This window comes from Anoplophora glabripennis, unplaced genomic scaffold, assembly GCF_000390285.2.
Source record: "Anoplophora glabripennis isolate ALB-LARVAE unplaced genomic scaffold, Agla_2.0 scaffold304, whole genome shotgun sequence".
Lineage (NCBI taxonomy): Eukaryota > Metazoa > Arthropoda > Insecta > Coleoptera > Cerambycidae > Anoplophora > Anoplophora glabripennis.
In genome coordinates this window covers 85,030-110,390 of record NW_019416405.1, presented here as the reverse complement: position 1 = coordinate 110,390, position 25,361 = coordinate 85,030, and the positions used below count along the sequence as shown (strand labels likewise).

Genomic DNA, 25,361 nt, shown 5'->3' with positions numbered 1-25,361 from the left:
TTTAGGCATATTCAACTGTCAACTCATGAAGTCGAGTAGTCTCCATGGAGGCAAAAAGTATGACAAGATTCTAGAGCTTTACATCCACCTGAAAGCAAACACATTTTTAATAAACAGAATGAAAAATTACAACTACTTAATTTGGATTAGCACCCATATAGTTACATGCAATATATACTTATCGTTCTTATCTGCGTTTTATATAGCTTCCACGGAATTAATTGGAATAACTTTTGTTCACGTTAGCCCCCTATCCTGTCACAGTCAGATAAGTGTGGAGCTATTTATACCGGCTTCAGAAACTAATTTTGCACCACAAAACAAAAAACACCACCAGCCAAGCAATTCTATAAAAAGCGTTGCAAGAAAAGCAAACCGAAGGAATGAAATTTTCCGGGAATCTGGTATCAATATCCCATGGCAATTTAGAGTAAAATAAATGGGTCCCGAAAATAAATAGGTACTACTCATGGAAATCTCATTTGTTTTATCATATAGAACATATTCTGTTTGCTGAGTAAATTGGTACATTTAGTAGTCAGGCAAGCAGTTTTTCCTTTGCTATAAAGTTGCTTTTTATAATACTTTAACAAAATAAACTTACATTATAAACTTAAAGGATCGCAAACAAGGGAGAGCAATAATGAAAAATATGTGATATTCCGTTGCACATTTTTGTTAATATCAAAAATTATTAACGACTACGTTTTATTAATATGTTTAAATTTCAAAGATTAATGGAGTAATGACTGAAGAATCAGGCTTAATTCTAGACGCTGTATGATAGGCCGAATGCAATGAAACATTTGTATGTACAATTTCAGTTATGGAAAAGGATATATTAGCCTGAACAGATCGTGACCACCAGACTATTAAAGAATATCCATATATCGACTTTCTTATCTATTCTACATGAAAAATTCAGAAAAGGGTCAAACGACCACTTTGCTTTATATACATATCCATTACTCGAGCAAAAAATATTCTTTAAAAAATAGCCGGAGCATACGAATTCACGAGAAAAACCGCACGCATAAATATCTGGCTCCCTTCGCGCTAAAATAAATCTACGGTCGAAATTAAAAGCTCCCACGCCGGCCGAAAGGGTTGGTTAAAAATAAAGGAGAGAACGGGCAGTAGATTTAATCTATAAAAAGCACTAGACAAGGATAAAATACGGTTAATTTCGTAATGTTTTATAATACCAACCTTTTAATTTCGCCGTCGGAGGAATGGGGAGGATGGCTCGTATATTTTTCATTATTAGAGCGCACTCTAAAAAATACACTGCAATTTTACACTTGTTGATTTTAATTAGAGCCACAATTGTGCCGCAGACCGACAGAAGGTGAACGAACTGATGTTAAAGAGAATATAATCACAAAAAAATTAGATCTTCAGAAGTTAAAGTCACTTTCTTTTATCTTGCAAGTGTATTTAAACAATTGCGGACCATAAAATGAACAAATTAAGCAGAATTTTGCGATAATCCTTTCTTCGGCGCCCAACATGTAGAATAGCTACTTATTATGAAAACTTCAAAATTTAGACAATCAGTGAAGAAATGCTAAAGTAGATGGCACTAGCTGCACCTTATCTTATCTCTCTTATAACTCTTATCTATTATAACTTGCCTAGTTTTTAGTAAAAATTAAAATCAAAAAATATATTTGAATTTTTATTATCTAGTCAAAAAAATAAGTTCAAAAAAATAATTATTATATTAAATTGCTAATAAAGATCATTTTCACTTATGTTGAGGCATATTGAAGTCAACTGAAGACCGGTTGGATATCGCAATTTCTGAAGTAACTCTATAACCTCCACAGTTATCTATAACCATCATTAATGAAGTGAAACGTCCATCACAACATAATGGGCCAACAACAGCGTCCGATTACGCCGATACCCGATTTTGACATGAACAATGTCCTGTCAATAAACACATAATTTATGGCCGATCAGGCCACGACCAACACTGTCTGTTGCAATAAAGGCAATCTAGGTATCGCACCTCCTTGATGGCTCGATCTAATATACAATTAGAAACTTTACACTCATAGGTACACTCACAGAAGTTTCATTTTATATACGCAGATAAATACACTTCTGTAAAATTTATCTGAATCGATTTTTTTTATATAATTACGAAGAGAGAGTTATCCATGTTATATGAAAATCACTGTCTTAATGTTTTTTATGCTGAACTACTTGCCCCTTTTAAAGTATCAAGGCAAATTTTAAAATGATGAAATATTTGAAAAAAAAACGAAATTTTGGAAATCCGTTTTTGTTTCATTTCAAAAAGTAGCCATGAAAAAGTGTTCTTTTTTCAATATCACCTCAAACAAAGCTAAAATGAAACAAAAACGGATTTCCAAAATTTCGTGTTTTTTTAAAATATTTCGAAAACTAGTCATGTTAGCCTTGATTTTTTAGAGGCATAATGTTGGTCCTCTGATTACGCAACTTTGCCCCCATTTAAGCTACTTCGTACCTCTTACCGTTTCCGAGATCCCTGTAGTGAGAAGCGAATTTGCAACAGCCTGTATATGCAAGGTGGTTACAAACTACGGGATGACATTTTAAGAGTAAATAAAGCGAGGTGTAAAAACTAGATTGGCAGAAATAATTTTTTAAATACCCACTGACTTACAATAATAAGAAGAAACATTTTTGGAACCGCTGACTTCATTGATAGCTCGGCTGCTTATGTTTACAAGTTTACGTAAACATGAATCCACTAATTCATTGTTACTGTATTGATGGCCAATTTTAGTATGTTTATTAGTCTTAACACATGTATAAAAATATATAACTATAATTAAACTAGCAATTTTTCCGTTCACTACAAAAATTGGCAAAAAAATACACGCGTATCGGACTGTACTACCCGCCTTTTTATAAAACAATGATTCCAGAGGTTGTCAATAAGTTTTAAAAAAGTTGATTATTATTAATTTTAAGTGCCGTTTTGACGCTTCAAAGGTTTTGATTACTGAAAATGCTTATTGTTACAACTAAACATTCCCTCTAAGTTTGTAAACATCCTGTATATACAACAATTAGTTATTTCATTATTAATAAAATCGCGTTTAGCACTAAATCAATAATAAGAAAGAAAATATCAGACTTTTTATCCTGCATCAAAGAATTACAATTAAGAATTGGAACTGATAGAAATATATTGAATCTTTTATGAAATAAAAAAATTCTCTAGTTATCTCTCAATATTAGGGCATATAAGGTAGTTAATTAACGCAACAGAAAGGAAAAATACACATAAAAAAAATTCTCACATTTTAGTAACAAGCGTATAGCTTTTTTTTAAATCGACATAAGAAATCACCCTCTTCAATATTCCAACTTATCGAGAAAACGATCTTTTCAAAACTTTTAAACTTAAACGATATGACAAAGTTCCTTATAGTAGAATATAAGTGGATAAATGACATTTTCGAAGGAAAATTTGTATGAGTGTATTATCCCTGACGAGAACACATAGCCCTAATTACCATTAGAAACTCTGCCGGGTAATTTGGAACTTAGCCAGTTCATCACAGTCCGGAGATGATCACCATCGCAGCGGAAATGGGGTCAATCCACCACCAGAGTGGTGATGTCCACGTCCAATTGAACTAAACCAATTTTAAATTCATTTCCCTTATACGCAGCCGGACCGCTGAATATTTCAACCGGTATGCATTACAGAGCTCAGCTTGAAAATCGTTTCATGAAAATTGCCAAGGGTAATATGTAAAACTGTAAAAAATCCGATTTTTTTCTAGAACTGTCATATTCAAAACTGTTCAGTATATTAAAAATTACTAGTAATTTCATAAAGATGAAAAGATTGCATCAAAACGTTGGCAAAATACTAAAACATTTACTTTTCCTTTAGCGGAATTAAACATCTCCAGCATTTTTCTCCAATGGCCGTGAGAAAATAAGAGAGCAAAATATTCACAAAATGTCTTTTTAAAAATTAGGCGTTATTGAATTACTTCACCCATAGTCTGTTTAGAAATGAAAGAGAGTAATAAAAGCTTATTATGTATGCAACTCGTAAATAAATGTAGTACTGGTGCTTATATTCAATATTTTTATATTATGTATTATCGGTATAGATGAGGTGTACTTTTAAAAAAACTTTATGTGACCGGGTTGTACTAAATTGTAGCAGGTAGCTAAAATTTAATCCCCGACAATCCGTCTTTGTCTATGCCGCTTCAATTTCTCGGTCCATTTCTCTTATAAGTAAACAATATAAAAACAGCATTTCAAAACATGAGGCTACTTTAAGCATCATAACCGGGTTAAGAGGGTTTTTAGTAATTCAAATAAAATTATTCAATATTATTATCAAAATATTTATTTAAATTTAATGAATAGACTTTTATTCCACACAAAAATATATGTATTTTGAAAATTCAAATTATGGTGAGTAAATGTAGTGTTGTATAAATGTACAATAAAGAAAATAAAAAAGTAGGTATATTAAAATTCATCCTCTGAATATTCTGATGAATTATCTTCGTCTCCTAGATTGATAACGATAGGTTCCACAGTAACGTCAATTAAATTATCGAGTTCCCACATTTTCTCCTCTTCTTTTTGTACATGATGTATACATCTTTGCCAGTTATCTGCAGTTACTCGTTCCAAGGAATTTTTTAACAAAATTTTCACGTCACTTAATTTAAACGTCGTATTATTTCGCGCTACATCTCCTTTTACCTGCGCCCAGACTAATTCGATTGGGTTAAGTTCACAGTGATAAGGTGGTAACCGTAGTACCGTTATTTGGCGATTTGTTGCCATTTCATCGATAACATATTTTTTCTGATCTTTATTAAGATTGACAAGTGTCAAAAGTTCCTTTTTCACCATATTTGTTTCAAAAGAAATGTTTTTTCCGGATAACCATTGAATTATATCGGCTTTCCTCCAAGCAGTCGTAGGCGTCCGCTCGGTCTGCCGTGAATGGTAACTGGCATTATCCATGACAATTACAGACCCCGGAGGAATAAGATCCAACATCTGTGTAAAATACTCTTCGAAAACATCTGCGTTCATGTCTTCGTGATAGTCACCTGTATTTTTAGATTCAAATAAAAGTAAACCGCCATCTACAAAACCACTGGCACTACCTATATGTGTCACTATTAATCTTCGCCCTTTACCTGAAGGTGCCTTGAACCCTGTTGAAAGTCCATCCAAAAATGCTTGTCGAAAACTTTTTACATTTTTATCTTGCCATACTTTTGTTACAGTATATCCCTCGTTGACCCAAGTTTCGTCTAGATAATAAATATTCCTCCCTTCGTCACGGAATTTTCTAATTGATCTTAAGTAGGATCTTCGCCAACAAATAATTTCATCTTTATCGATAAGAACTGACTTCCTGTTCTGCTTTTCCCAGCAAAAATTCAACTCTCGTAAGACGGCCCATAATTTGCTTCTACTGATTTTTGGCAAATCGTTGTCCTCTGAAAGTTCACTTAAAATTTTGTTTAGCGTTGGTATTTCTTTTTTAAAATAAAATGAGTGTACTTTTCTGCGAATGACATTTTTGAAGAAATCATCTATAACGACTTTTGACCTCCCTGTAGATGATTTTGGGGGATTTACAGTATCTTGTTCATTTTTTGTTTCCTTTAAAAGTCTGTAGATAGTCGATTTTCCAATCCCTGTCATTTTGGAACACTTTTCCACGATGTCGTCAACACTGTTGGTAGGATTTTGGTGTTTCAATGCATTAAATACATTTAATATAATAATCTTCTCATTCTGAGACAGCGCACATCTTTTCACGCGTTTAGCAGGTACGTAATCTGATAAGCTCGACATTTTACCCAAACAATATTATATCCACTGGCACAATAGTCACTAAACACAAGTCGAATTTTACTCTACTGCACTAGCACGTCTTCGTATATTCAGCTCTAAGACTGGATTGATCTGTCACAATACACTGGCTCCTGCCCTATGATGTATCCAGTAAAATATACTAATGTACACCCATTACCTGTTAGCATTAGTGTTACCCGATAATTACCTGAAACGAAATATTACCACGCCCATGGCCGGTTCTTATATCGGGGTTTTATTACTCTCTTTCATTTCCAAACAGACTATAGGTAACCGTTTTCTATATATTCTAAAATGAATATTATATAAAACTTCGTTATTTCAAACTGAATATTTAAAGCAACAATTTTCACTGGGAGATTGCTTTCCATATCTTAAATTGAAAATATGACATATACGTCGTAAATAGAGAGACCCCTCTCTACGTGCAGTGAGGTTCATGGCTTGTGTAATATGCAAAACGGGCTTTTGTCACAGGCATTGCCATAAATTCGGGATTTTCGGATACATGTCCTTATCAGCAGCTTTTTATAACGCTCATCCCTACTAAGGGAACCATACCCTGAAATATCGAACACCTCAAGAAAATATTAAATCGAAAGATAAGGAATTTCATATACCTACAAAGTTTAATTAATCCTATTGGATGCACTTTCTGTGAGGAGTCAATTTTTCAATATATAGTAATAAGTGATTAAATTAAATAAATCAAGCCATCCAAAACATATTTTAGGTTACGATAATGGTGACAGAAGAAAAAATACGCAAGAGATTGTAGAGGCTGTTATTTCTACCCTTCGCAAACTGAGGGAATCAAGAAGTCTTTTCGATCTCAATAGAAGAACCAAGAGGTTGGCAGTATGTACCAGATTCGGTCGCTGACGCAGCAACTCGGCATTAAAATATTTGAAAGACTTGTTCCCATTTTTATTTAGCCACCCCTAAACCACCCATATACAGGTCTAGTCGCACAGATGAAGAATAAGCGCTCGGGAAAACGCGGCACAAACACAGCCGCACTTGGCGACCTGGTCATAAATTCAGTTATCAACAAATGGCCTAGCAGTGCAGTGCAGCAATTCGGAATTTGATGTGATTCAGGTAATTTTAATTTATTATAGGCACCTTCTTCTATTAATCATTCATATTACAATAATTGGGAAAGGGAGAAATAAGAAGGATATTTTGTTTACTAATATTATCACAACATGGCATTTTGGAGACCTTTAGAAAAGGAACATAACGAAATTTACCATCAATATAATAAAATTATTTGAGGACATAAATAATTAAAATATGTTGTTGGTCAAATGAACATATAATAGAAATTTTCTACAAATTTTTTAGGGACGTCTATGAAACTCATTAAATTTCATTGCTATACGTTTTTATACACGTTCAACTGACTTCAGAAAGACTATAAATGCCTTGTCGACGGTAAGAAACATTTTATTCACATGAAATCTATCTAGCAAACAAAATTAGTCCAAGTTCTGTACCCTGTGGAACCCCAGCTCAACCAAGCAATCATCGCTGAGTGCATTTTCCACCTTAATATATTTAAGAAATATATGTTTAATTCAATCTTTGAAAATTCAATAGCTTCAAGCACTTTTATTAATTTATTATAGTCTACGGTATAAAATGTCAAGCCTAGAAACACACAAAGCACAGTTTAGAACATATATTAGAACAAGGATACTATTGCGTTAGTTTTAGTTGCTTCTCTGATATTATTTGAATAAAAATAGATACTGAAAGTATGAGAAAGACACGGTAACCCAAAGACGATTTCAAAAACTCCCTCCCTCGAATTCCTACAGTCGTAACACAATAATGATATCAAGTTACCACCGCCAGAATCAATCAATGTCACGAATGAAACACAAACACTTCGTTATGGCGAATGTATTTTAACGTTAATGCAAGCCGCGGCAACAATTACAACACGAAGAGAGGGCCTCGGGCTTAAAGCTCCCACACCGGAAGACAAGCAGGGAGTGCATTGTGACTATTATGAGAGTACACAATTTAGCCATCGGGAGGCGGCAGATCGCTTGAAAGGGGGCCCATTGTCTTCGGTTTACAATACCTGCACGCCATATACACCCTGTTATCATTAAGTATGCTAAGTACACACGTTGACATACTCCAGGGTACACTTTATGCTCGCCTGAATATCTGGCCTGACGAAACAGACGGGTATTAAAGGTAAATACTCGATCTTCTAAGAAAGCTAAAATGCTGAACACTGAGAAGTTGTTTCAACTTCAACCTTATCGAATTATCGAATTATTAAATTTAAATACAAAATGCACCAGAGGAACTTTATTAAGGTTTGTTTAATATTAAGATTTGAGAATTTTGGAGATTTGTTTATTTGAAAATAAACCACTAAAAATATGTCAAAATATTGATTAAAACCTTGTTGGTTACAAAAAATATTAAGAAACCACCCTCATTTTTTTCCTAATTCCCTAGTTTGTTGTAAGTGCAGCAGAAATGTCTACTAATAAAAGTAAGTTACTATATTTTTTTATATAAATTAATTTTATTTATTGAATTTATTGTATTTTGATTGAATTTTAATTTTAATTTTGTTGTGATTTTTATTATATTTTACTTGGACGCCAACAAGAACTTGTCTTGTACAGTAACTTGGTTTAGAGCTGACTCTTTCTCAGGGTGTGTTTCACTAACTTTTGTTGATATATTTTGAAGTATGAGAATTGTTTAGAAAAATTCAAATATAATCGACTTTGGTAGGTTTAAAAATGTGCTTTAAAGTTATCAGTTTGATTGTTATTTACGAATTCGTACGGTGAGATTTTTAAATTGGTCAATTTTTTAAAGTGGTTTCGGATATGCCTTCCAGGTGACGTAATCCTCGTGATGGTCGATGTTGGATTTCAGGTGCTCTAGGTCGTAAAACTTGTGCCATGTGCTTCATTTTCCAATGGTAAATAGGGTTTGCACTTCACCTGCCGTTGTATTTTCTCACTGCACTTCACTAATTTTTATTTGACAATTTATACTTTGCGCTTTTGGTTAAATAACATTTATTTCCATTATATAAATTTCCAGTAGGTATTTGGTTAGTTGAGAAAATTTTAATTGATGGAAAATTACACTTTTGACAGATGGTAGATTACTTCTGAATGTCTTTTGACGTTTCAAAACGTAACCAAGTTCACCATTTATTTACTTAATTTTGAGTTGCTTTTGTCTATTTTAGGTGTGACTAAATGATGTTTATAGCTTGGCAAATTATGAAAGACTGACTACTACGAGCTCTGTTCTGGTTTTTATAAAATGAAAACAGAAGAACCTGTTGTTAAAGGGCCTTTCGATTTGGAAAAAATAGTAGCTATTAGTAGCTAATAACAACTTAGAGTTACTCTGAAGTGTTATTAGTTGCTAATTGGTACTATTTTTGCCAAAACGAATGTCCACATAGATACATTATTGACGTTTTATGAAATTTTTTAACTGGAAATTATGCCTTTATGAATGGTTTTTGCAGCATGACATTTACATATTCAGATTCTACATAATTTTCTGTAAATTTCAGTACCTATAGCTTTTTTCAACGTTCATTTTCAAACATTTTACAAATTTTTCAAATTTTTGCAAAATTTAACCAAACTGTGTTATTTAGCTTAATTCACTATTCTGAACAGTCTTTTCTTGTTTGAATTAACTAATAACTGAAATGTTTTCAAGTCCACCGTTTTTTTGACAACTAATAATGTTTATACACTACTTGGAACGTAAATTGGGATTTGAATACAATTTTATATGACTAGAAGGTGTTTTTAACACAACACAAATCATTTTACATATTGTAAATACTTTTTACACAACAAATTTCACACAATGTTGAACACCGTCTGAAAATCGCTATATGAAGTTATACAAAGAACTTTAATTTTGATTCTACTTATAAATATAGACTAGAGGTACGATAAACTTTAATTATAGCCTTAGTTCATTGCATGAATTTTATTTATAAGTGTAACTCATTCTCTCTCCGCCAATCTATCTGCCAAAATCTTATTTTTTTTCAAATTGCCTCAATCCAATGTTCCTATGTGATACATGATTTTACAAAATTGTACTTTGTTGTACCTTTGTTCTAACTTTCTACTATATATTGTTGCCTTTTACAGCCTATTTAATTCAAAATTTTACATTATTTAGTTTATTTTGACAGATTGATGTATTCACTTAACGATTTTGCCTTTTTATTAAAAAAAAATCTTATTCTATATGTAAATGTTATCTTTCATTTTCTCATGTCTAGTTTTTCTCTAGTTTTCTAGCCGGATGATGTCTAAATTTTCAACATTACGTTATGCATTTATTCATTTAACGTTTCAACTTAGAATAACATAACAATATGCACTCATATTTATAACTGCAGTCAAATATAAATAAGTACTTGCTGAGTATAAACTTTATTTTCTAAATTATTCAGGAAGTCCAGAAAAATGATGGGCAATCTGTCGGATTGGGACTGGTCATGTAACAATGACATCACAATAAGAAAAATATATTTTTTTTTCTGGTCCACCATGTAGAGTTATTAGTCTTCAAATTGAAGAACGAAATGTACATGATAAAACAAGCCGATTCATTTGAAGAAATACTCCATTACAGAAGCCTTTGCCACAGAATGTTGTACGAATTTAGTTCCTAAATTATTTCGACTAGCTTATATATCCAACAGCCGCTAAATAAATCTCCACAGTACGTGTATTGCTAATGTATTTATTCCAGACACAAAATCGATATTAGCTTTTCATTATTTAGTTCATATAAGTAGGATGAGATAAGGATTTTCCACCCACTATAATCATTCATTTCCTTGACGTCTTGGAGTAGGTACAGGCGTGGGTGAAGTGTATGAATTGTCAAAATTAAAATTGCCTATTTACATATTTTAACAGTTCCCGCTTTACAATTAAGTAAATTCTACTTACAAGTATGATTCTTGAGTTTTTTGAGTCGAATAAGTATTTAATCGTCATTCAATGCATAATTTTGACAAAATACTCAAACAGGTATGTCCTTATTGAATATAACCTACCATATACAGGGTGTTCCAGATAGACCTTCAATTAGACGTTTCTGGAAAACTACGCGTACTGGAATTCTGAAAATTTATATACGGGGGTTTCTCCTAATGTTCTATCGATTGAAAATATTGGCGTCGCCGTGGAACTTCCGGTTCTACCGGAAGTAGACGTCAACTCGCTTATTTCAAATGGAATGTACTATTTTTTATTTAATTTTTGGATTCTACATCGAATTTTAAGGTAAGTTTCATAACCTTACTTTATCCTTAAACTCAATAGTTTTTGAAATATTTTGACTTTTTCAAAATTTTTGAAAAAAACATACCTACACTTAATCGGTTCTATCTCCTCCAATTTTTAAGATAGGAAGCTGAAATTTTAGATGGTCAATACCAAAACGTGTCCAAATATCTGGAATATTCGAAAGTTGGTGCATGTTACACAGGGCGTCTAAAAAACACGGACCAATTGTGTCAAATTGAAAGTTTAATAACTCGCTTATTTTAAATAGAACACCCTGTGTTTTATAATGCCAGTAGATGCACCTGTTAATTCTCTTTCCATTGGTATAAGCATTCCCTATACCTAAATCCCACCGATTTTGAGATATTTGAACATAAGTACAGAGACGAATATAATCCGACAGTTAGCTGTAGGTTGGCTGTGGAAAAACATTTAAATGTCACCAAGTGTCATTACTTATTTAGCAGATTTGCTGTCATTGCTGTAAAGCGAGTTTGTCGATTTTCCAAGTGTTTTCAATAACAATGGCACACTCTGGGTACACACACGACGACTTTTTAAATTTAATTATCATTTACGGGGAGTGTAATAGAATTGTTAGTAGAACATGTCGCGTGTTTGCAGAAAGATATCCAAATAAGCACAGACCAAGTCATGATATGGTCAGAAGACTATTAAAGAATTGTTCTGAGAATGGAAAGTTTCTCCCGAAACATGATAAAGGTAAGACATCAGTGGACAACGAAGAAAATGAAGTAAATGTATTGGCATTTTTCACCGCTTATCCACAGGCGTCAATTAGAGATGCATAATAAATTCACGTCTATCAATAGGAACTATTCATAGAATTCTGAAGAAGCATAAATGGAAGCCATTTTCATTTATGTTAATACACCATTTGCAACCTGACGATTTACCCCGACGTGTAGAATTCCAGTACGCGTAGTTTTCCAGAAACGTCTAATTGAAGGTCTATCTGGAACACCCTGTATACAGGGTAAATTTTAAGGGAAGTCTTTCATATAAAGTTTTTATCTAGGACGCTTCGTTAAAAAGATACAGGGTGTTTAATTTAAAAAAATATTTTTATTTTTTTTAAATAATTTAAAAACTTGTAGGTAAGTGAAATAATTTGAAATTGAGAAAAAAATAATCAATTATGTGCTAAAATCATTTTTAGGAAGGAAAAATTCAACATTTTCTACAAGTCTGATAGTAGATAGTAGATTTGTAAAAACATGATATTATGCGAGTCTAATTAAAATGTTTAAAATGCAGGCTTTAGTACAAAAATAAAAATTGATTTATTTATTTCGTCAATTTTAACTAATTAATAGTAACTCATCTTGAAGAAAATTAGAGAAAAGTAAATTTTTCGGTTGCCATAGACTAAGTATATTCCGAATTATCTAAACTCAGACGATGTAAGTGGATGTACCAAAGTTATAATGGATTGGATCTAAATTTTTTAATTTTTGTAAACTTTCTTACTAATTTACTAAATTTTCACAGAGTTTAGTGATATTCAAAATTACACAGTGCAAATATTTTACCTTTCCAAGGCTATAACTCCTGCTGACAAAACACATTCTATAGAAAGTAAAAAATGTTAATTTCAATGTATAATAACTTATTTAAATAGTTCAAGTTCAAAATGAAAAACCTGCGAAGGGTAAAGCGTTCTACAATTTAACATTTTGTAAACATCGTTACCGAGAGCAGAACTTTTGATGTAGCATGTTCAGGCGGCGCCTACGCCTACGAATAAAAATTGAAGTAAAAACCACCATAAAAGATATCAGACCGCACTAAAATCGGACGTTTAATTCTACAGCGAGCTTCATAACGTAAATTTATAGGGTGCGAGATATCAGGAAAGAATTTTACACATATCGCGTACCGAAAGGAGAAATTTATTAGCAATAAGGTGAAGTATCGTTTTGCGAAACTAACCCGCGACACAGAGTCGTCATTTCACGTTTTACCAAAAGAAAATGGTAATAAAACACCCGAAACCTTACCAGAAGTACAAAAATCAATATCCTTGGAATGTTTCTTGTTTTAGGAGGGAGATATATAAAGAGCAGTTATGGTTAACTGCCAAAAGGGCTTTTTGCAGATTTAAAATATCTCTAGTTCTATCCATAGTGGCTTTAGAACCTAATCGCAAATTCGCCCCCACAGAGCCTCGCCCGAGAACGATAATGAAAGGTTAAGGATTTAACACGGTCCGTGCACGACTGCGACAACCTACCTGCCCCAAACCAACGCCGCTGTCCCAGCGGATGGGTATTAAATTCACGTGAAATCTAAATAACGCGGCAGTAAATATCCACCTCGTAACTGTGGTATTCCGCATAGAGGATGAATGCGGGCGGATAGGGCAGATGCGTCTGCGACAATGTATTGTTGCATTGCACATAATATCGCAGTATCACCTGAAATCGATGTCACGGGCCCATTTGCATGGCTCGTAAAACTCCTAGTGCGAAGTAAGTACGTCTCTTCGTAATACACTCCATTTCGTTTCTGAATGTGCCGAATACTTTGTAGGATCCCTACATATTTCCGCCATAACGATATATCAAAGGCTCTATTGTGACGCTGGAAGTACTTCGTGTACTTAAAACTACAATGTATATAAAAATTCCTACGAAAATATATGCAAGAGACAAATTGTATACGTTATTTTCGGTGTTCCAACCTTCAACGGATTGCTTACTTAAAAGTACCTAGTGTGTATCTAAGAATCCCTACAATAATGCACAGAAAATGATAAACTGTTATGACTATGACTACGAAGTAGATCAACGTCAATATTAATGTAATTTCTTGAAAAGTTGACACAACCGCCACCGCTACTTTGATGAACAAAATAAGTTCAAGTATTGTTAACAGAGACATGAAAATAATTCCAATTATAATTCCATTTAAGGAAGGAAAGAATTAGAAAGACAATGGATTGGATATATAGAAATCGGAGTAACAAAAGTAAAATAATGTTTTCAATCTGTTGAGGGTTCCTTATATGTTTTTCAGACGTTAATATCTTACTTAAGGGAAAAAGGAAAGTGTACATCTATGTATTTCAAGTATCGTTAACTGATACGTTTTAGATTGGGCCCTGCCAACAATTTTTTTTTCTGAAAGAGTTTTTACTTGTATGGATTTTGAAAAAAGTCAAATTGTATTACTCTATTTCAGGTAAGTCATTTATACATATATTAAAATGTCATATGTACAAGTATTTCAGACGCTGCCAAATGTAATAAATAATAATCTATCTATATTTTTCTAATAGCTTTACAAATACATAGTGACCAAATTTCTAGAATATACAGTCGCTTCCAATGGCGGTATCTTTGCCACTAAATGACATATTTATATCCGAATTTGGCGAATTTTAAAAAACAGGATTTTTTTAACTCATCACAATACTATCATAAATTCCTTTTTCTGATTTTAAAGATCCTAATTCAAGTTACAAGTTCGGTCAGTTAATCCTAAAGCACCCTTTATACAGGGTGTACCAGAATAACGTGTACTACGAAAGATCACAAATTCGTCGACTCAATATAGCAGATTTAGGTTATATCCAAAGTCACTACGTTTAGCTGGTAGATGGCTTCAAAGTTCGTGAAATTTTTATGAATACGTACCTATTATTTGATTTTGATTATTTTTGGGTGTGTGGACTTTTGCTTTCAATCTACAAATGTTGGTATTATACAGTGTTTTTTAAAACTCACAACACTTACAAAATTGATGTATGGTGGTAATATCCGTTCATAACTTTTTTCTCTTTCGGGCAATAATGACAACTGTTTTTTTATTTGATAGGTGATACCATTTGGAAGTTTTTGGGCCTCTTATAGAATTTTGATTAAATGAACCGTTTGGGTACAAAAAAATATTTTTTAAATGTCTACATTATCTTGCTACCCATATTACGATACTTAACAAAGTGCTAATAGTTACTGACTTTGTAGGTTGACTGTAATTTCAGTTTGATCTTTATGTCGTTATACCTGCCAATTCTTAATGAGTGTTTACTATGATAAGATATACCACACGTTATTGAAAATTTTACAAATTTTATTGAAATTATTCGTAAAAACAAACAAATACAATAAAAAATGCTGGAGATAAAGGAAGAAATTAGATTTTATTAAATTTAATACAATTTATAAAAAATGTTTAAAACAACACCTCTAGCAGTCCTTAAGGACTGTTGTTTTCAGAGTGCCCCAAAGATAACAGTCGCAATGTGTTAAGTCTGGTGAACGTACAGGCTATTTAACAGGAACATTATCCCCTCTACCCATCCATCGACGAGGGAATCTTTGGTTCAGATACTGCCGGACATTTACAATGAAATGTGGTGGAGCACCATCATGCATAAACCACATACCTGTATTAGCTCTGATTAATAATAGTCGAGGAAATAAAGCACTAAAAACGGCCTTACCTCCGAAATCTGTGCAGTAAGATGGATCGTGACGCAGTTTTTTGCATTTGATTCGTTCAAGCTTCCAGAAAGTTTGTGACCCTATGTGATCAATGAGAAATGAAAATTGCATCGGTGCATAAGAAAAATGCATTTTTAAAATTGCATCTCCGAGGTACCTAGTGCCCAGGGTAGCCGGTTTCCACGTCGTCTCCTGGAGTTTTGTGGAAATTCGTTATAAACTTAGCCAAAACTCGTTACCTCGGGAATTTTGGGGTCGCTCAACACGAATATCAAAACGGTAAAGGTTACATTAATTTTGTAGGAGTTGAATAATTTAAAAAACACTCTGTATAGCACCAAAATGTGTAGATTGAAAGCAAAAGTATACACCCCAAATGATCAAAATCGAATAACACGTATTCGAGTTAGGTATTTAGAAAATTCAAAAAATTCTCACGAACTTTGAGGCCATCTAACGATGACAGACACCAATAATTAACAACTACGTAATTCAAATACATTTAATGTAACCTGCAAGAGAGTTTTGTATCTATTAAAATGCCATACAAAACACAAACTAAAAGGAAGAAGGAAATAAATTACATTGCAGTTCTAAAAAGTAAACTGTATACATTGGGGCCGATATTTTAACACTGTGAATGTAGTTTCCTGGAGTGTAGAGGATAAATTACGACGTCTATACACATTCTCTCCTGACCAATGAACTGACATACATATTTTACAAGAAGAGACTATAAAATATCCTGTCCTTTTATGTATCGAATGTAAATTATAAATAAAATCATATTAGGAATTTTTTAATGAAAATCTTATTCACCGAAAAATTTATATACTTTTGATATTATTTATCTCTAAATCTACAAGGTTAAAAAAACCCTGTGTAAAATGATTTGTTAAATAACGAATAATAAGAAAATTACCTTTGTAAAATTAGACATCCGGCTGATACATTCAAATATACCTTACCAACTTGAATTGGCAGTTGGCTACGGTAGCAAAAACACATTTAGGTAACAGATATATTTTATTTTTAATCTTTATTCTTTGAAAAAAATACCGATTTGTAATTCTATTTAGATTATCAGTTTCTTGGCAAATCGTTCGCAAACTACCAATATTTTTAACTTGTGGATTAAGTTACTCCTGTGTGTGTGTACCACATGCACTGGGAATTGTAATATTTTTTAGAAAATACTTTATATTACATAAATACACTAAGCTAATTCAAATTTATTATATTATTCTTGATAAGAGATTTTTTCAGTATAAAACAATTTTGGTATAGATTTTATTCCAATTTGAATTGCAGTTTTGAAAAGGAACACACTTTTGGGGCGTCTGTCAAAAAAGAAAACTATTTAAAATATGCTACAAATAAATATTATAATAATGCATTATTTGATACCTCGTTTGACACATTTTGGGATGGGGGCTTTGGCATTGCACATTTTTTTTATAATTCTAACCACAGTCTGATTAAAAATTGGATTAATTGACACATAAATCTCAGACGCGACGAACGAGAGAAATCCAACCCAATTTCTGACGGTACTAACGACCCGGTTCCCTTATTATTTTCTCCGGATATCAGCTTTAATTTTTCCAATTACCAACTTTGGAACGCGTCGTTACTAACAGTTGCTGACCATTAAGGAAAATTATTGTTCTCGATGTACGGATTAACAAAATTAGGAATCTGTTCGGCGACTTTCGGGAGTCGGATTTTACTTATTCAAATTTTAATTGCTGGATTGCCTAAGGCCATTTAGAAGTTTGCCGGCTAAGTGACTGCCAAGCTGGAGAGGGCGTTAGAGGTGGCCCAGAAGTCAATTTAGGGAAATTCGTTTATAAAGAAAATTGATGCGCATTATTTTGGAAATTGTTGTTATTACGATTCTTAAACATTTTGTTGAACTTGATTTATAAGGAAAGTAAAAATTTTTATTATTATTAAAAACATAACATCAAAGATTAAGAAGCAGAAAAGGGGAAATCTGGAAATTTTATCGATAACGAAGTACAGTGACAAGTGAAGAATAACATGTCATGTTATTCACAACCTTCTATTTGAAATAAAAAAGTTTTTTAATCGAATATGTCGGCTGTTGTACATACCAGGATAGAGAAATGACATTCACTCGTTTCTTTTTTCTAGGGATTTCGCGTTTTCAGTTTCTACTAATGGGTAAACGATATTACTTTATTTTACAAAAATAAAAAATTTAATCAAAGTAGAAGAGGGGAACCTCGCAATTTAATTTTACACCCCCTGCCCCCCTCCTCCCCTCCGTTCCATCGTTTTCTATCTAAAAAATGATACCGTGTAGTTCTTGGATCCCATGCAATTTGAAACAAGGAAATACTGGAGCCGGGAGGCAGTTTATCTCACACGTTCTTTATAAAGGAGATCGCCCACAGAAAAACAGCAATTTAAATGCAATTTTACTAAAGAGCTTCATTTCCTCTCTGCCAGTTAGTAAATCTAACTCGGGAATAATTAAATCCGCTAGTTTTAGTAGGGGCCTGTTTACTTTGGTAGTCGTACTGCAGGTTCCTTCAACTAATTGAGCTTCTGTTAATGTTACACGGTAACACAAGACGGTATTAACCCTCATCTCATCAACTTTTAATTAAATAGTTCCAACATAAACAGGTGGGTGTTTTTCCTGCATAGCACACACGGGACTTGTACGCTTGATACAGAAAAATACAAAGATCGTCCAGAATTTAGTACCCTTTTGTGGATAAGAGTAGCTCTGATCAAAAAAGTAAACACTCAAGGGAAGGACCAATCGCCAGGAATCTATTGATAGATAATTTTATAAATTAGCTATTAACTCAACAATTAAAAATATACCAGGGTTTATCACAGTTAACCCCAGCCCCTATTTTTTTTAATATAAGCACGTCCGAAAATTGATTTCCACGGCAAATCATGATAAAATCAAAATTTCAAAACTTTAAAGCAAAACTTTAAAGATTGCCTGCCAACACATTATGTGCATATCCTAATGAAATTTTGACTGCAAAATTAAAACTAAACCTAAAAAAAAATCTATGAGCATTATAATTTGCAGATTTATTAAAAACCCGCAGCATAAAAAGCGGGAGAATCTGTCCAAAAAACGTCCTAGGTATACAAAATACTATTTGATTTTCTTTGTATGAGCCTTGGTATAAGTCAATGTCAAACTAGTTATTTTAAATTTACACCTACATAAATATTTTAGGTAATAGAAACAGTTAGGTACATTAGAATCAATCAGATAATGTCTAGTGTCAAATCGAGTGTCAAACGTTAATTAAAATGAACAGTATTCATCCTTGATAAATTATATAAAAAAGTCATACTTACCTACTCATTTAAATATATTTATCATATCGTAAATACATTGCGATGTGAGAGTACTTTTTGCTTCCCGATAAAACAGAACTTGCTTAAACTAAAATACAGAAGCCTCCCTCGCCGCAAAAGAACAAAAAACTGGAAAACAAATTGGATTGCCTTTACATATAAGTTGACTGTCGTAAAGACAAATGATTGTCAAATAAAAGAAAATAAAACTGGTGAAGCAGAAAAGAATAGAATTAGAGATAAGGGAAATATCCGGGAAACAAAAGAAAAAGATGTGTGAGCACAAATAAATCGAGCCATTATTTAAGCAAATAGATACATCCTTTAAACTACCCTCTGCTACTAAACAGAGATAACTTTTCCCTCTGGCTAAATAAATTAGATCAGTCAGCTGTTTCTGGTTTGGAATCCAATAGGACGTACACAGTAACCTTTTGTTTATTCATGGCTGATGAATTTTCTCTAGGCTATGCATGCGTGACTTATTTTAGCCACATAATTTTATAAATCAGGTATGATTATTTAGTAGCAATGTTTTTAAAGTGTATTAAAAGCGTACCTACCACAATATATTAGAAGGCAAGTGAAAGAATATCTAGGTCAAAAAGATAACCTACAACTACACAAGTATCAAACCATTCATAATTAATTTGTTTGCCGGCAAGAGCGCGGCAATTTTCTAAAATTTAAATGCTCACATATCAATGAATACTTGGCAGGTTTATTTTATAAACAATAATAAATAACAAAATCACTTACCGACAATAAGCGTAGCTATAGATAAATGGATACATCGTTTTGATTCATAACGGGAATTAGTCTATGTTTCACTTACAACGGGAACACTTTTATACACTGGGGGTACTTTAAATTAGTGTTTTTCATGTAAAAAATTACACCACCCAGAACACCGACTTCCATGCTGATTTTCAAACTAAAGTACACGCATGCGCTGGCAGTCAGCTGCGAAGAGTATGGAAAATGTATGTTACATAATGCTCTATAAACATAGAGAATGAAATACATACATAATCAAGTAAAGGTTGGGAAGTGGATAGATAATGCAGAATCAGTGCAGAATTATGCTTTTTCTGTTATTTAAAGTATAATATGAAATATGAAGTCAGTAATTCGTGCAATCATTTACTGCAATTTTGAATGAATAAAAATTTATGTAATTCCAATTCTTAATTATACAATGTTAATTTATAATGGCTTCCTTCATTTTTATTTATTCATTAATTGACAACCAAAAAACAAAATTTAAGGGCGTTTTTTCGTTAGTTCTAGCTAGGGTTTCTGTCAATGTGAAAGACATTGGAATCCAAACGCATAAAATAAATCCACTCTTACAGCTGTCATACTGGATAGTTTTATTTATTTCTATGTTCATTCCAATGCATAAATATGAAAAATACAGATTCTTTTGGCGGAAATATATTATATCAACCTAAAGTATCTAAGTGGCCATTACCTCATCGATTTTAGCATCAAATCAAAAAAGAAACTGAGATTGTATACGATCGGTTTAAAATAAGTGAAAAAAAAATGTGCATGACTGACAGCTTGCAAAAAGTTGTTTTATTAAATTTATCAGTTCATTATAAGAAACATATTTACCAAACAAAAGTGCAATCCTTTTCGAGATGTCAGGGTTTACCACCTCTATATTAAAATTTTATTTTGAAAATTTCTTTAAAGCTTTTTACAAAATTCTCTATATAGGTCTAGAAATCACCCTTAAAGAAAATGGAAAAAAATCGCAAACCTGTTATAATCTTAACAATATTTTTTTTAAAGCTGACCCCCTTCAAAAAATAAAAACACCAGATTGTAATAAAAACTTTAATAAACGAAGGCCTAATAAATTAAACCAAAGTAGATCACGACAGTTAATACTAAATACAAAAAGCACATTAAAATCACATTTTTATGAAAAATATAAAAATAAAACACTATTTTAAAAGTGGCAGCATGATTATGAGGTATTTCAACAGAAATTGTCAAACTATCAAAGAGAAGTAATTGTGTTTATTGCAAGCCAATAAAATGTTAAATAAAAAATACAATGAACTTTTCGCCATTATTTAAGGATTTATTTGGGCATTATTTTGTATTAGCACGATATTATCTGAATAATAAAATCTGTACATGGTTAGGCCGCTTGTAAACGATGTTTTTTTAGCCGTTTGTAAGTCCGGTGAATCCACGAATCTATTGAATTTAGGGTGGATTCACCGGGCTTACAAAGAGCTAAAAAACCGTCGTTTACAAGCGCCCTTATGGTACATGAACTGTTTATATATTCATCTACTAGGCACTTCGAAAGGTAAAAACAAAACACTAATTTAAAAAATCTAAGAATATTAGTGAAAAAGTTTGGAAGAATTAATATTTTCCTATTCTTTTAACTTTTTGTGATTAAGTAATTGGTGAAAATTGAACATGCAATTGAAATGTTAGTGTTTTAATTGTTTGAATCCAATCTAAATTAACTTTTTCGACTAAGAATTGCGTTAATTATCTTCTCTTTGACACTTTAAATATATAAAATTATAAAAAAATATATACGAAACTACAAAATCACCAACAGAATGCAGTAAGATTAATGTTGAACATTTAAAATGCTTGAACTTGAAGAAAAATAATACATTCGGTCTTATGAGCTACACTACTTATACTCAATGACTGGATATCCAGTAATAGGTAATTCCAGCAATAATTAAATAAACACAAAGCATTAAATTCATCAGAAGACTGAAATTAATCACGAACTACCATCCACAGCAAAAATTTGTTCCAACTTATACTTTCAAGAAATTAAGGTTCAAACTAGTCCCAGAATGTTATTGGAACAAACCTAAATAAATTAACTTTGTCAAGGTCCGATTTAAACATAAATATATTTAGGACAAATTTAGTAAGTGAATTCTTCTGGATAACAGAATTCTTGGCGAGGATAAAACTGAAGAAACTAAATATTGGAAGGAATAAAGATGAAATAATTGTCTTCCTGGAGAAATGAGTTTGGAACATTCTTTAAATTTTCTTATGGTTATTAAAAAAAAGCTCCTTTTTATATTAATACATTTTATGAAAAAATATTTATATGATTGATATGTCACTTCTTCAGGAAGAAAATAGATGATGGTTTATTAATATTTTCTATAAAATATTTATACATCTCTTTTAATTTAAAATATGTACAATTTTCTATATTAAAAATGCAAAGATATACAATTCCTTGAAAATTAGTAAATAGTTTCAATTTAAAAAATTTTATATTTAGAAAAAATTATTACTAAAAACCATTACTTAAATAGATCCGAAAAATCTTAAGATTAATTTTAGACAAAATACTTAATACTTAAACGAGTTTTAAAATAATATTCAGACATTGTACATGTGCCACATGCAGTGCATTACATAATTTCATGAGCATTTTTTTTATATTACAGATGATGTTGGCACTTCTCAGAGTAAGAGAATAATAACATCAGTTTCGTTTCACAATAAATTCAATAAATTCAAAATGCCGCTACAAAACTACGAACTAGTTCAAGGCGCAATCAAGTTGTAAAAAAATGGTTTGTAATACTATGGGCAGATATTTTTTAAAAAGTTCTGCTTAAAGTTCAGAAGTCATTAGTTACACAATATAATCAAGTTTACAAATTAAATTCAACCGCTCAAAAATTCTTGCTTGCCAATTGAGGTTTCCCGTAACTTAGTAACGTCTTTTAATAATCAAAGTATAACAACATTTACAATTATGAAGGGGAGAGAAAAAACACAATTTACAACAATAAATTAGGCGAGTTCTCAATTACGAACATTCTAAAAAAACATGCTGGAGACGTTAAGTTTTCTGTACATTTTCATCAGGACGAAAATGGTATCTTGACTATAACAGCATAAGGGAGAAATCTACAGGTAAAAACAACAAGTTAGTGGTAACTACGAGACAGTTTCGGTCAAGTGAAAGAAGAAGAAGTCTCTCGAAGATGCTAGGAAACATAATATTCAGGATGACATTTTTGAGAACTGTGTGCGTTGCAAGCAGAGACTTGATAAGCAGTGACATTACGTAATATACGATATAGAAAAGATTTCGTCAGAAAGTGACAGGGTTTTTGTGAAAGGACGTTGTGAAGAGTTCAACAAAAAGTCTTGAAAAAGTATTAATGGTAATGATTTTGATAACGACTCGGATTTAACATTGAAATTTTTTTAAATTTTGTTGCCTTGAACTTGAAGAGGCAAAACGTATTTCCGAAAAAATGATCACATGGAAACTCTTTTTGTTTCTAAAAAAGCTGATAATACTGTCAACAGCAGAACATGTAGTTAGTTGGAATTTTTTTAGAAATCTCAGAAACCATTGCATGTACCTACAGTACACATGCTGTAGTGAATTCAAGAAGTATATTGGTTACTTTATCGTTTAAGGGCAATTTTTTCAACTGACAAATAATTAAATTGTCAATTATTTACGTCTACCACTTTCTTATGGATACGTTTGAGACAATCAGCTGAAAAAAAAAACAACCTAAATATGTTTAAACTACCAAACATCTTTACGACTACGATGTCACTATCCAACCAATAGTGAGCATTGATTTCTCTTATATGAGGTTTACACAGATCATGCTGCTTGAACTAGCCGTAAGTTTCAACTGAGAATGCAGAAATAAATGCAAAAAAATTATCTCTCTCCGATATTTGAGATTTAAAGCACTTAACATCATATGTTTTATATTTATTAGCAAGTACTTAATTAAATACAACATAAAAAAAACATAAATTTAAGCAATTTTGATATTAAACAGAAACGGGCTATGCCATGTTTGAGCTTCGTCATATTTTAATATGTTTTTTCACTTAAATAGAAATAACAAATGACACTTCTTTGAATTACCTCTAAAATCAGTCTTTACAAAACCACTAGTTAAAATTCCTAGCAATTATCCATATCCATATTATTTAGATCATTCTCCATTTCGGATTCGTTCGGTACATTATTATCGGGTTGTTGCTGTTCGTTATTATTTTCATTTTCATCGATATCATTATTTACTAATGGTAAAATTCTCGTTGGTGGTTTCCACAAGACTAAAGCTGTACAGGGTCTTTGTATTCGAGCTATCAGACTTTGAGGCAATAGTGAGTCAGTCTGTAATTTCCGCATCTCTTCGCACATGTATAACCTCTGTGTTCGATCTGAATCGGATTCTTTCGAAGACCCGACAGATTCTGAACTTATGTGAAGTTTGGACATATGTTCCGCCATTTTCTCTTCGGTAATATGTTGCTTTACCGGTTGTAAACTGCAAAACGATAATAAAATCAGCCAATAATTTTATTCAAGACGTCATGTACATTTAAAATAAGAGTTTAGTAACAAAAAAATAATTTAAGTTATTGGATTATAGATATATGCATCAATAAGCAATGTGATGGTACAAACAAAAAATGTTAAACAGACAAAATAGGAAAATTTATACCATTAAAATAGGTATATGATAAAAAATGTTTCCAATAAAAACGTAGTAATGACAAATACCTCAAAAAGTCACAACATGAACTGTCGAATACCATTAAAAAACCATATAAGTTTCTAGTCTAAAACATACTGATCTAGATCGATTTAGAGTAATGAAACAAAAAATATATATTATATTTTAAATTGCTTGAAAGCCCATTTCATGCTTTAGCTGTAATTCAACCAAAGAAACAGTCGATTACTGTTAAATAACTTACGGTGGTGAATCAGTCTTTCTTTTGCATCGAATGGATGGAATGGTCCTCTGGCCAAACCCATGGCAGGCGATTTGAAAAGGGAACTGCACAACATCCTGTGTTGGCCTGGGAGCCCCAAAAGAAAAATTGACTTGTTGCTGGGGTAAAGACGTCATAGTAAATTGAGGAACTGCATTTGGTATACCAACTTGCTGTTCTGGCAGACCCTGTACTGGAAATGATGGCCCACCAGTGTTCGGCATACATAGTTGCGGTTGTTGGAGACTTGGTCCAGGCCGAAACTGTGTGACTGGGTTAGTAAAAACATCTGGTTGACTCCAATTTACGTATGGAGGTGGGTAGGGATCAAATCCAAATACAGAAGAGCGATTTGCTTGGTTAGGTTCTCCTGTCATATTTGCACAATTTGGGTCCATAAAAACAATTTGAAACTTATATTAAAATTTTTCAAATTTGGTAGAGAAGCACACTTATTTATATTTAAAAATAATTCCTTCTGCAAATCCACAAACAGTAAACGAATATTTCTCTGCTGTCAACTGGTCAACACTAAGCTCAGCCAATCAGCAATCAGCTATCAAAA

At 32.3% G+C, this 25,361-nt stretch overlaps 2 protein-coding genes across 4 annotated transcripts in view; both read right to left on the bottom strand.

Annotated features, from left to right (window-relative positions):
* Positions 1–19,932, bottom strand: part of LOC108911280 (uncharacterized protein CG43867) — a 375,733-nt gene extending 355,801 nt beyond the window's left edge. For all 3 annotated transcript variants that reach the window (XM_018716179.1, XM_018716181.1, XM_018716180.1), the window contains exon 1: positions 19,778–19,932. The gene's annotated coding sequence lies outside the window, so the exon portion shown is untranslated. The remainder of the gene's footprint in view (positions 1–19,777) is intronic.
* Positions 19,933–20,885: 953 nt separating this feature from the next.
* LOC108911299 lies at positions 20,886–25,312 on the bottom strand. The gene is made up of 2 exons (XM_018716204.1): positions 24,779–25,312; positions 20,886–24,345 (listed from the first exon to the last, which is right to left on the bottom strand). Exons 1-2 carry the CDS (start codon positions 25,192–25,194, stop codon positions 23,976–23,978), a joined length of 786 nt encoding a protein of 261 aa, XP_018571720.1. The 5' UTR covers positions 25,195–25,312; the 3' UTR covers positions 20,886–23,975.
* Between the last annotated feature and the right edge of the window lie 49 nt (positions 25,313–25,361).